Genomic DNA, 13,092 nt, shown 5'->3' with positions numbered 1-13,092 from the left:
CTCCCAGTCGCCTGCACTGACCTTTCTCCTTTTGCGTCTAGCCGCTGCAGCCTAAACAGAAGCGCCTCTCTGCCTTTGCTGTCTTCTTTTCAGACCTGTGGCCACCATGCTACCCCAGGCGCTCCAGCTTCTCTGGAAAATTCTTCCTATGTGTGGCGCCCCCACCAGGCCCTGCAGTGCAGTGCAGTGCAAATAAGAATGCCAGCCAATGGGGAAGGCAGGAAATGGTTTTGCCCAATGGGAAAGTGCTGGGGCTTGCCATTCGCGCTGCAAAAAAAAAAAAAAAAGCCCCAGCGAGCGCCAGCAAGCTGTAGCACCCAGGAAGCGCCTGCAAGCATTCATTCACCCAGCGGCCTTCTCTCCCAGTTCCCCACACTGACCTTTTGCCACCAGCCAGCTGGGTGGCTTTGAGCCAGTCCCTCTCTCTCAGCCCAACTCACCTCACAGGGTTGTTGTGGGGAAAATAGGAGGAGGAAGGAGTATTAGGCATGTTCACTGCCTTGATTTACAGGTAGTCCCCAGTTTAAGAAAGAATTCTTTTCCCAAGGTCTGTCCTAAGTTGAATTTGTATGTAAGCCGGAACAGTATTCAGTAGTATACATTATAACATGTATAATACTGCATAAATAGCATTGTGTAATGAACTGGAACCATTGTGTATTTAACTTGAATCATTGTGTATTTAACTCAAATTTTTCTACAATAGGTTTCGTTCTTAACTGTGGGTCGTCCTTAAACTAGGAATTGTATTTATAAAAATAATAAAGATGGGATAAAAAATCTAATTTTTTTTTATTTCTCTGATTATTGGGTGCATATATGCTCCATATTCCAATCAGAAATATTGTTTTCAAGCAGCTTTTTAGAAGGAGAAATTTTATTAATGGTAAACATATGTTACTAAAACATTAGATATAGATTAGATAACAATTCTGTGATGTGCAAAAGCATTGACATCCAAACAACAGAAACTGTACATTTTATTCTAATCCACATTCATGATAATGTCAACTAGGTTTCTATATTTATAGTATTAAAAAAAAAGTCAGGAAAATACAGTATAAGATTTCAAGATGGAGTGCATGTTTGAGAAAGAGAAAAACAGAGACTTGGATAAACAGTGGAAAGAGCTTTTTTCAAAGAGAACAAGTTTCTCCCCAACAGGCTTAGGAAAAGAAATGGCAGAGATTTATAGGACGGGGGGAGTGCAGTAATAACCGAACTCCCTGGTTAATTTGCTCAGTGCTAAATTAACCATGAGAGGTCAGAGTTTATCACAGTTACATTTCAAATAAGCCATGCCAAATTTGTAGTAATAAGATGCAGAGTAGTAAAAGATCCTGCAGTGATAGAGGCATTATTTTGTGCCTCAAATTAGGCATTAATTATAAAAATGTTTAGTGAAGTGAAAAGAGAGGAGCTAATGTCAAAAGAATTGGGGGAAGCATCTGGGCGTAGTCATCAGATCTTTCTTCTTTTGATTAAGAAAGGATATATTTAAAATATTTATTGTGGCAAATTTGGAATCATTATTTTTTAAAAAACAAAATATGTTTTTTGACACCATCATTAAATGTGGATTATAATGTAACAGGATAGTTTCAGAGGTATGAAAATGGTGCTCATATATCTAATGTACAAGGTTATCATCCTCTAGAATCTACAGCTGAAACAGTTTGGAACTTCCTAAAATCTAGAGCGTTGATGAAATGAGTTCCACTTTCTAAGAAGTGAAATAAAAAAAACTATAAATATAAATAATTGAAAATATGTTGACAAGGAGACATGAAATAATTATTGCTTGTGATTTGCTATTATTCTTGCAACTTATCAGGCAGCACATATGTTATTTACTCACAAATGGTGATAATAAATGTGGATATATCTATTTATAATGGAATTGTGTTGGGTAGTCTTATAATAAGCAAAATGTCTCAATCACAGTACTGTTTCCAAGAAATATGTTTTTTTTTTAATTCATGTTGTTGGCATGCATAGTGTTATTTCATAGTTTATTCTTGCAGTGTCCTCCGCTTAGTTTAAAATATATATATTGTTTTATTGATACAAGGCAAAAATCAAGTCTTGAAAGATATTTTCATATATTACTGACTTGATAATATGTAAGATTGCTTCAGTATATTTGATGTTATGATGGGTATAGTTTTAATATTTCATAAACTGAAACGTATTGGAGGTAGAAAGCATGTTTGAGTTGAAAATATAGAAATATTTTCAGCTAATGGACTAAAAAGTGACATGAAATCTGGGAAATGTGTTGTATATCCTGTGTTCTTTTAACATTAAAAATAATGTTTCCAATTTTTATCTCCCTCCCCAAAATTAGGTATGTTGAACCAATTAGTAAAATGTAAATTACTTTCTTGATTATTTATCTCAGTTTTTTTTTTAATAAGGACACACCAATTGTTCCTTGTATTTTAAATGCCCCTAATTCTTAAACAAATAAAATGAATATTTTGCTTTCTCTAATCCAGTGTGATCTTATTGCAGTTGATGAGCAAAGAATCTCCAGTCTCTGCCGGAAATGACGGTTATGTTGATCTTGACCGTCAGGTATGTAACTCCTATTGCTTCTTTTTCCTTCCATTAATGGAGTTCAATTTGCATAATTTTTGGGCCACTCATCTGTTTGGCTTTGCTTTTATCAGTTTATTTCTTTAAAAATCTATTGGAAAGTTTAAAGGAAACAGAAAACAAATCAGAGTGTTATTGGAACCTTTTCCTTAACTCCATTATTTACTGGTAAATTTTAGGAGTTAGAGTTAACATCAGTAAAGTACCACAATTGTTCTGTAAGTATCTTTGCCAAAAGGCAGCCCCGACACTGTTGTGTCACGTCTTGATTTTTTGAATCTAGTTACCAAAATTGAGGTCAAATGAAAGTCTGTTTCTCATATCCTGTTGAAAGTTTAAAAGCTAATTAGAGGCAAAGCTGTAGAAGCAAGCAGTTTTATAAAACTGATACTGGAATTGAGTAAAAAAGCAGTGCTTTTTTGTATTTTCTCTTTACATATCAAATCAAATTGTTAATTTCATCTGTAGCATTATTTTCTTTCTCTGCCATCTCAACAGTCAAGTTTGCTTTGTGTCAAAAACCTAATGACCCTTTTTAAACTAGCAAGCAAGTGGTTTACCAAATACATATCTAAAGAAATATTTTTGATTATTTTAGAGAAATGCTGCTTATGTTATTAAATACTGAACATTAATAAATTACTGAATAAAATACAGCAATACAGTGCTGAATATAATTAGGAATATGTTTTATGGCATTATTCTCAATAGACAAAATTAAACTTTGAAAGAATTTGGAATTATGTTGAACTTTTTTCAAAAATAATTTGTTTAATATGAGTGAAATATTTCCCAGCATTTGGTGGAACATCAAATGTAGATAGTGGCCTGCTTTAGATACATTTTATCTATTCTCTCTTAAATTGCCTTTATCCTGTATGGTACATATAAAGCCATATGAAAGAGTGTTTGGCTACTATAATGAATGCTTGATGCAAGCTGTTACTTTGTAGTAAACAGTTCAACATTACATACATTCTGTATTTTGTTGAGTTGGAATGGGTAGCTTCTTTGAACACAGATGGTTCCAGGTTGAGTCCCTTATTTCTCCACGTAAACAATGAGCAAATGTTGGGCAAGACCCTGATAGAATAGACAAAATTGAGATAGTTGGATTAGGTAATCTGACCTGGTAAGAGAGCTTCTTTAAGGAAGCCACCTTTCCTGATTTAGTGCTGTTCAGATGGACCAGCTTTCCCCAAATTTTCAGTTACAACTTGGAAGTTCATGGGTTATAGTCCAATTTATATGGCGAATACCAGTTCATAGAAAGTTGTCCTAGTAAGAATAGATACCAGAAACTTTGCAGATTTTACCTTTGTTCCGTGTGTTTCATTTCCTGGTCAATCAATGTATGTACAAACAGTTGAAATCAACACAATTCATTACTTACATCGTTAAGGGAAAAGCTTGTAAAGCTTGAAACATTATGTATAATGCATTTTCTTATATAGAAAGATTGTAATGCCTTATATGATTGAATTGATTGATTACATGCCCTCAAAACATTGTCAATTCTTAGCGACCACATAGACAGATTTTCTCAATGATGATATGTCCCTAACCTGGTCCTTCAGGCCTTCCAACGGCACCCTCATCACCACTGGCTATCTACCACCTTGCTGCTGGTCGTCCTTTTCTCTTTCCTTCCACCTTTCCCACCATTAGAGTCGTATCCAGAGATACATAATTGAAACTTAACTATAATTATAGTTAATATTGTTGTTACATGATTTGTATTTCTTGGATGATGTGACTTTAAAGTTAATTAGTGTATGAATAACAAAGTCTCGTGTATCTGGTAGAAATATCTCTCCTAAGATGCAAGATTCTGCCATATACACACAGTAGAAAAGTAATGATGTAGATTTTGTCTCCATGAAACAGAAAGCTTTGTAGATAAATTGTCAAAATAAACTATGGAGGCAAGCATAATTATTTTAGATATGGACAAATGAGTTCTTTGGATCACTATCCTCTTTTTTCTTTTCCATACCATTGTTTTTAATAAATGAAAATATATTGTATTTAAACACACAGTTGAAGAAAACAACGGAAGAATTAAATGAAGCCTTAGCAACCAAAGAAGAAATTGCTCAGAGATGCCATGAACTGGATATGCAAGTAGGCACAGTATTTTGCCATTATTTGCAAAATAGCATTGTGTATCTTTGATTTTAGAACAGGGAAGGCAGACTGTAGCCTGTCAACTCCTCTTTTATGAACCTTGAAGCCACCTCCAGCCACTATATAGTTTCTCATCATTCTGAGGCATGAAACTTGCAGAAATAGTAATTTGTGTTTTTGCCTTGTTCATTGTTGCCCCACCAAAACACCCCAGATCCTTCCTACAAAAGAACGGTGCTTTTGCTGGTTCATGATTGAACAGTCTGTGAAGCTGAGTGAAATAATTCATACATTATTTAAAACAAACATCAAGGATCTTGTAGAACTACATCATAGAGATTCCTCTGTCTTTATACTGCCTTATACAAGTCCCTTTTCCCTCTTTCTGATTTCTGTTTCATAGCAAATCATAGTCTGTTTCATTCAAGTATACCAACAAATTATGGTTGGCCATAAAAAGAGCCAGTGAATGAGGATCAAATGTGTGATCCTGAGGCTTTGTGTCAAAACCAATGGTACACATCATTAGTAACTTAAAATCAACCAATCTTGTATCACTGAGTGTGTACTATTAAAAAAAAGATAATTGACCTGAGGCAGCACTATATTTTCACTTCTACAAATCACAAACTCTTAGTTTAGTGAATCATATGAAGTAGACCAGTTCAAATCTTTGTTTTGAATAGCATTTTGTACCTAGCATTATGGACTTGAATGGACATGGATGTAGTTTTATTGCCTTATTAATAATAAAAACAGAGTATTTATATAATACTGTAATATTTTCAGAGAGTGGCAGCCAGTGTGGTTTAGTGGTTAAGGTGCTAAACTAGGAGCAGGGAGACCCAGGTTCTAATCCTCCTTTAGGCATGAGTGACTTTGAGCCAGTCATTATCTCTTGGTCCTAGATTGGGAAGTCAAAAAACTTCTATCTGCCAACCTGCACTGAACCAGCATAATAGATTATGCTCTATAACTTTCAGTGAAGAGGTCTTCAAGCTGCAGTGGATTGATCCTGAATGATGATGATATTTTAGGGGAACCTCATATAATCTAAATAACTCTTAAAATATCAATACTGACCAATTTTTAGTGTTTCCAAATGAATCCTGCTGGTTTCATTAAAACTTAGTCCCGAATAAGTATAGACAGGAGTGTAACCTTATGAGTTCATAGAAGAAGTAAAAGTAGAAAGATCATTCATGGTATTTTAGTTTCAGAAGCAGGTTACATCCAAATTATTCTGGTTTAGTAGTAAGGGTGTTTGTGAGGATGGATAGATATATTCTCTCTTGCACATCCATGCATACAAACACACCTGCCCCAGTTGTTTGTCCTAGAAGGAGGTGGTACCAGTAAAGTTATATTTCACTGTAACACATAGTTCAGGTTCAAAGTGTTATACTGGTTTTCCTTAGTTAAGTTAGTTAGTAAGGTATGCTCTTGGCCATGCATTGTGTGTTTATTGTTGCATTTTGGTTACAGGTTGCTGCATTGCAGGAAGAGAAAAGTAGTTTGCTAGTAGAGAACCAGGTCTTAATGGAACGCTTAAATCAGTCTGATTCCATAGAAGATCCAAACAGTCCAGCAGGACGTAGACATCTGCAGCTCCAGACACAATTAGAACAGCTCCAAGAGGAAACCTTCAGGTGAAAGTTCCATAATAATGTACTAGCGGCTAAGAAATGCTTATTTCATTCTTGTCTGCCTTAGAATGAAGAATTTCCAATCAATTTAAAATTAATTTTATTATTGAACTAATTAAAAGTATGGCTACTTAAAACAATATTAATAGCATAATTTCTAAGTTAATAGTAACGATGAGAAGAAAAAAGGAAAAAGAAAGTCTGAAAATTATATTAAAACAACTCCAAAATATTTGTCTTCTATCTATGCCTTTATCAAAAATACCCAATTCAGATGTTGATAAACAACCCATATCCACAATCCATATAACACTTTTAGTATTGTGTGATAACTCTTTTATTCAGCCCCCGTAAGTGCATCCAAACTTATTAGAGAAGTTGCATTTGTAATTCATTATACAATGATTTCAGACAGATTACATAATCTTTATTGTTACGGTTACCAACCAGCATTTTATACCATTACTATAAAATGTTATAAATTTCAAATCAGAAAGCAAAAGTGTTTCTAAAATCAATAAAACATAGTTCACTATGACACTACAAATGAAAATGATAGAATACCAATAAAAACCCAACTAATAAAAAGAAATCCTAAATATTAAAAATAGCAAGATTCTAAAACTACTTTATGAATAAAGTACTAAAAAGCTTTCTTACTAATTGCTAGGTTGCTAAGTGAGCGTGTATTTCTGTTTGTGTGTATATGTGTGTGTCTAACATTTTTGGGGCCAGTGACTGATCAGGTGTAAATTGAATTCCATATTGCTGGTATCCTAAGGATTAAAGGAGAAATAACAGCTGAAAGAAAATTTGTATCTGTGTGTGTTGGTGGTGATTTAGATCAGCAACTGTGAAACTCTTTACAATTGCCAATAATCCTAAAAATAAAAAGCCATTAAATTTGCCACTCAAAGCTGCATAAAAGTGGCATTGATCATTAGTGCTGTTTGTTTTGCTAACCTTAAAAATACATAATTAAAAAGCTACATGGAGTCTCACTTCTAACTTCCTGGATTAATCTTTGTTTAATTTCTCATTATTTGCTGTGCAGCCTAGGAGGATCTAGTTGATAGCTCAAGAGCTGGACCTGGATCCACAGAATATCTTTCATTACTTTAGGGAAAACAAATAGTTTTCTGCTGTTTTTGAAGGTTAGAAAACCTTCCCAGGTTTTTTTCCCCCTTGGCAAATTTCAGGGGTTTTTAATTTGTTTGTTTGTTTATTTATTTGTTATTCCAATTTATTTTGTTTTAAAGTAGGTTCCACACAAGAGAAGAAGACTGCAGATCTTGATTAAAAGTGTTTTTCCCTATGTAATCCATTGCAGTGTTTTCTTTCAGATTAGAAGCAGCAAAGGATGATTATAGAATTCGTTGTGAAGAGTTAGAAAAGGAAATTGCAGAATTGCGGCAACAAAATGAAGAATTAACAAATCTGGCTGAAGAAGCTCAGTCTCTGAAGGATGAGATAGATATATTAAGGTAAATCATTTTTAATCCTTTAGGTTATATACTTTTTAATACAATTTCACTATCTGTTGATTGGATTAAATCCAACATTGCATACATGGAGTGTCTCTCCCCAAATCCTAGGCTGGTCCTTTGAGGCTCTTGTAGGGTTTCAAAGCACTTTTTAGGATAATTTAGGGATTTTAAAAGAAAACACAATAGTTAGGAAATACTGACCAATAAAATTAGGCCACAGTTTAACAACCAGTGCAATAAAACTGATAGATTCATTGATTGATTGATTGATTGATTATGTGCCATCAAGTCAATGTTGACTCTTAGTGACTATACAGATAGATTTTCTCCAGCATGATCTGTCCCCAACCTGACTCTTTAGGTCTTCCAACAGTGCACCTATTGCCACTGTATTCAAGTCCATCCACCTTGTAGCTGATAGCCCTCTTCTTTTTCCTTTCATCTTTCCCAGCACTATACACTTTGGCAGAGGGCTACATCTTCACATAATGTGTCCAAAATGTGATGAGCCTGGTCATTTGAGCATCAAATGAGAACTCTAGTTTGAGTCTTACATAATCCATTTGTTATTTACTTGGCTATCCATATTATTCTTAGGAGCCTTCTCCAACACCAATGTTCAAAAATTTTTCATTTTATTTTTTTAGTAGAACAAAGAAGAGGAAGGTTTGGGTAAATTATGTATATATTAATTTACAAATAGTCTGGCCTTGAGTGGGAAACTAACTTTGTATATATTCCCAGTGACATAGCAGTGGGTGAAAATGGTAAGACAATATAAAAAGGCAATCTTTGTAGAAAGTGAAAAGTCCTGAATTTGCATTTCCTTAAACAGTTGTTTATCTAAATCACAATGCCATCTTTCTTCTTTCCCTAGTACTACATGGTCAGTGGATGTCTCTTACTTAACGTTTAATTAAATCAGACATACATTTATAATTGGCACCTTGTCCAGAAACCATTGAGGTAGGCATCTGGTAGCACAGCTTCCTGAAAGGCAACAGAGATGAGACTAGGAGATGACGGTGTGCCTAAAGCTGTAGCATATTGTACATACTGTTTCTTTGTAGCCTCATGTGCGTTTCATTTTTGGTTTCCATGCTTGCATTGTGTCTTGTCTGTGAAGCCGTGTTTACTTCTGTTTAATTATACAAGTCAGGTTTCAGATCACATTAGGACTCAGCACAAAGGGAATATAGCAGGGAGTTTGCTTGGAGGAGTGGATGACTGTGTATTTAGACCTAAGTCTCTTTGATTTGTATATTTTTTTTTATGGTTGAAGACCAGCTGTCCATTGCAAAAAGGAAGATGACAAGGAAGAAAGAAAATTCTCAAACTGTATTAAATTAAGTGAACATTACCTTAACATTGGCAAAATGTATCGTAGGCTGTTGTTTATTTATTTCACAGATTTTGTAACCCACTTCTGTCTTTAAACTCTGGTTAGTGTACCACACGGAATAAATGCTGAATAATTTTAAAAACAACAACATACAATTAATACGAATTTGCCAGATGGTGATCAGAAGCATTTATCCTTGGTTAAAAGCCCTGTGGAATAATTCTGTTTTAACAGCTTTACCGAATGACAGAAGGGAAAGAGCTGTTCAACCCTCTGGAAGCAAGGATTCTAGAGAGCAGGGGCCGTAACAAAGAAGGCTTGGTGCTTGGTACATGTATCCCTTACCTCACCATGTTCTTCCCAGATGAGCAGATTCAGTCTTGGCAAGGCAAGGTCTAATATAATCTGATAGTTCACTCTTTAGGGCTTGGTAAGTCATCAGAAGTACATTGCATTGGATTTGGCAATTTATTCATAACCAGTGCAGCAATTGTAGTACATAGTGGTTATTCTACTATGACAAGATTGTCCCATCAGCAATTTCATGGAGGTATTTTGGACTAGCTGCACTTTCCAGGTCATCTTCAAAGGGTACTTTGTGAAGAATTTGTTACAGTAATTCAACCCAGTGGTGATCAGAGCATGAGTTATGTCACCAAGGCACCTGGTCCAGGTAGGGTCGTTCCTGGCATATAGGCTGAAGCTGGTCAGAAGCCTTCTAGCCACAGCCTCTGCCTGTGCTTGAGTCATAGCCATGAGTCCAGTAGAACCCTTAAATCATGAACCAAACCCTTCAGAGAGAGTGCCATCCCATTAAGAGTAGCTACCAGGGTGATATTCCTGGATCTTCATTGACAAAAAACAAAGATTAAGTTGCTTTGGTTTTGGAAGGATTAGTTTGAGCTTATTTTATCCCATCAGGACCCATGTGGAACACTTCCGGAATCTTAGGGCTTTATAATTATATTTATATTTATAATTATGTAAACTAATCAGGTAGAAAGTTTGGTTTTGAAGATGTTTATAGCTGCAGGTATTTGCTTAACCAACCTTGCTACAGGCAAATTGCTGAATTGGTATCTGCACATACTATGTGTGGGTAGATTAAGAGGTTATATGATAAAGGGAAACTGATTTGTAAATTAGAGGTGGCTTAAGTCATATATGGTAATAGTAGTTACAGAAATGTGGATGAATTATTTAAGCACAGAACATATATCTAAAAGGGTATATCAAGTGTTTGATATGAATTAGGTGGAGTTAAAAGGAGATGTAGCCAAAAGAGGTAATACAGAGTAGCTCCATATTTTATTTAAAGAAAATCTCTGATTCAGTTTCCTGCTGTACCATGAAACACACACCATTTAAGCCTATCCCGATCTATTACTCTAACTGAATTTGCTTTGATACAGAGTTACAAAAATAGTTAACCAAATTATTTATTATTATAGTACTTCATTAGAACAATGGGCTGCTCATTTCAGATAGGTGCTACAGTTGACTCAAGTTATCCATGCCCAATAACACAGTTATATGTGATGTACCCTGAAGATTGTCCAGTAGCTACAATTAATATAAAGTATTATAGTAAGCAAGATCACCACCACCAATATAAACCTACCTGGATGCTTAGATTCTACCTCCAGGTTAGTCACAGTGGGAACTGGATATGGGGCTATTTCAGTTGTACTGCTGGGACCTGTCTTAGTCCTTTTGGCAGCAGCTGTCTATTTACTGTAGCTTGGGCAGTTATATTACACTGTATATTGATTATGTCTTCATTAATTTGTTTTATTATGAATTCATCTTTTTAATTCCTTGTCAGCTGGCATGAGATTTTAGATGAAGAATTAGCAAGAACTCAAGGGACCCATAGGATTGGCCGGATTGACCCCTCCAAGTTTGAAGGTGTCCCTCCAAATGTGAAGAGAAAAATAGGCCTTCCCATTGTCTTTTTCCAAGAGGATTGAATTCCCAACTCTGGAAAGTTCCAATGTGCCATGGCTGAATGCAGCTAGGTATACATCCTATCTTCAGGGAAGATCAAGAATTGCTGTACAAGTTTTCCTCTCCCATTGCCCTGCAAGTAGCACAGCTTTAAGACTTACTTGAACAGATGAATCTCGGGCTGCTCTTCCAATAAACTGAAATATATTTTGAAAAAAAGTTTCTAATCACTGAATCTCTGCAACACTTTTTTTTCTAGGCACTCCTCTGACAAAGTAGCCAAGTTGGAAACCCAAGTAGAATCATACAAAAAGAAGCTAGAAGATCTTGGGGATCTACGGAGGCAAGTAAAACTCTTGGAAGAGAAAAACACAATGTACATGCAAAACACAGTGAGCTTGGAAGAAGAACTGAGGAAAGCCAATGCAGCTCGCAGCCAGTTGGAAACATATAAGAGGCAGGTGAGGACAGAAATGAACAAAAATAAAATTTTATCTATTTTACAAATAATTTATGCCGGTCGCTTTGCCATTTCTCCTGGAAGGGTCAATCTGGCCAATCCTATGGGTCCCTTGAGTTCTTGCTATATCTTTGTTGTATATCTGAGTGCAGCAACAGACTTGAATAGGAAATACTAATTTTGCTAAATAAAAATGGGAAATAGCTAGTGACCTTGGGATGTAAATTGATCTTATTCTTTCATCAGTAAAGATATGCATTCTTTTCTATGAGAAGAGTCCAGTTCTTAACATTACTATCACTTTATCTTAATATAGAAGTAACAGTTGATTAATAAACCATTCTATATTCCAGAGTGCTAGATTATCATTCCAGGTTTCCCAACAGCACTGATTGCCACTGCTGTGTTTAAATGCAATGATTTATTGTTATGAGAATAACAATAAGAAGCCTAAGCAGATTTCTGTATACTCCCTGTACCTCCTAGCATGGCCAGTATGGAGAATTTTGAAGCTTCTACTTAACCTAACAGAAAATTAGCTTTATATCTGAATTCAATATACAATTAATAAGGGTTAAAACAATTTAAATAAAATTAACCAGGTTTAAATTACCATTGAGATACCATAGTTGTGGTTTTGGACATGTCTAATTAATTGAAATGAGAAGCTGAAGCTTCTGATCTTGTGGTTGCTTCAGAGGAGAGGAGGAAGGAAGGAGAAAGCATTAATTTAAAGATTGCTGTGATTCATCCTCTGTTATTATTGGCTCTTAATATTTATACTTTAATATTGGTAAATAGTAATCCCTTCTTGCTATTGCAGGTAGTTGAACTCCAAAACAGATTGTCTGAAGAATCCAAGAAAGCAGACAAATTAGAATTTGAGTACAAGATGCTGAAAGAAAAAGTAGATAGTCTCCAAAAGGAAAAAGATGTACGTATTCAACATATACATGTTGCTTTTCCATTTTGTACTTAAAATATTAGTAATTAATGTTGCTGTTTTAAGTTTAGTTTATATATCTTTATTGTGCAGGTGTAGTCAGTTTGAATTCTTCAATTGTGTTTTTCTTATTGCTCTTTATTACCTTCCTTTCAATCTTGGTTTTTTATATAATCTTTCTTAGCGTCCTCTTCTACTTGAGGATTCAGTGATACAATTTGTGTTTGTCCTCAACCAGAAAATAAATTAATCATTTATCAGACAAAACCACAAACGTGAATATTACATGCAAAACAGACAATTTGTTTTTTTAGTATATGTTTTCAATTATTGCAGCTTTGCTTCTTGTTGTTCTTTGTGCTTCTCTTCTCTCTGCTGATTTTGTGCAGGGTTCTGTCACTGTTTTGCATGTAATATTAAAGTTTGTGGGATTGTCTGGTCAATGATTAATTTTCTTGCTGTTGGAGGGCAAACACAAATTAAGTAACAACTTAAAGAAAACAGACAAGGATGGGGAAAGGAGTGTGTCATTACAAAACTTA

The 13,092-nt window shown here is 35.0% G+C and overlaps 1 protein-coding gene across 1 annotated transcript in view; it reads left to right on the top strand.

Moving 5' to 3' along the window:
- The window catches only part of HOOK3 (hook microtubule tethering protein 3), a 55,383-nt gene that overhangs the window by 19,075 nt on the left and 23,216 nt on the right, over nt 1-13,092 (top strand). The window contains exons 7-12 of the mRNA XM_088130307.1: nt 2,515-2,577; nt 4,639-4,722; nt 6,211-6,374; nt 7,715-7,855; nt 11,407-11,608; nt 12,431-12,541. Of these exons, the coding sequence (XP_087986433.1) occupies nt 2,515-2,577; nt 4,639-4,722; nt 6,211-6,374; nt 7,715-7,855; nt 11,407-11,608; nt 12,431-12,541 (765 nt within the window). The remainder of the gene's footprint in view (nt 1-2,514; nt 2,578-4,638; nt 4,723-6,210; nt 6,375-7,714; nt 7,856-11,406; nt 11,609-12,430; nt 12,542-13,092) is intronic.

This window comes from Python bivittatus, unplaced genomic scaffold (assembly GCF_059951505.1).
Source record: "Python bivittatus isolate LINGU-HERP-01145 unplaced genomic scaffold, Pbiv_v1 ctg000850_np1212, whole genome shotgun sequence".
NCBI lineage: Eukaryota > Metazoa > Chordata > Lepidosauria > Squamata > Pythonidae > Python > Python bivittatus.
Note: the sequence above shows the minus strand (reverse complement) of the source record. Positions and strands in the feature narration are given on the sequence as shown.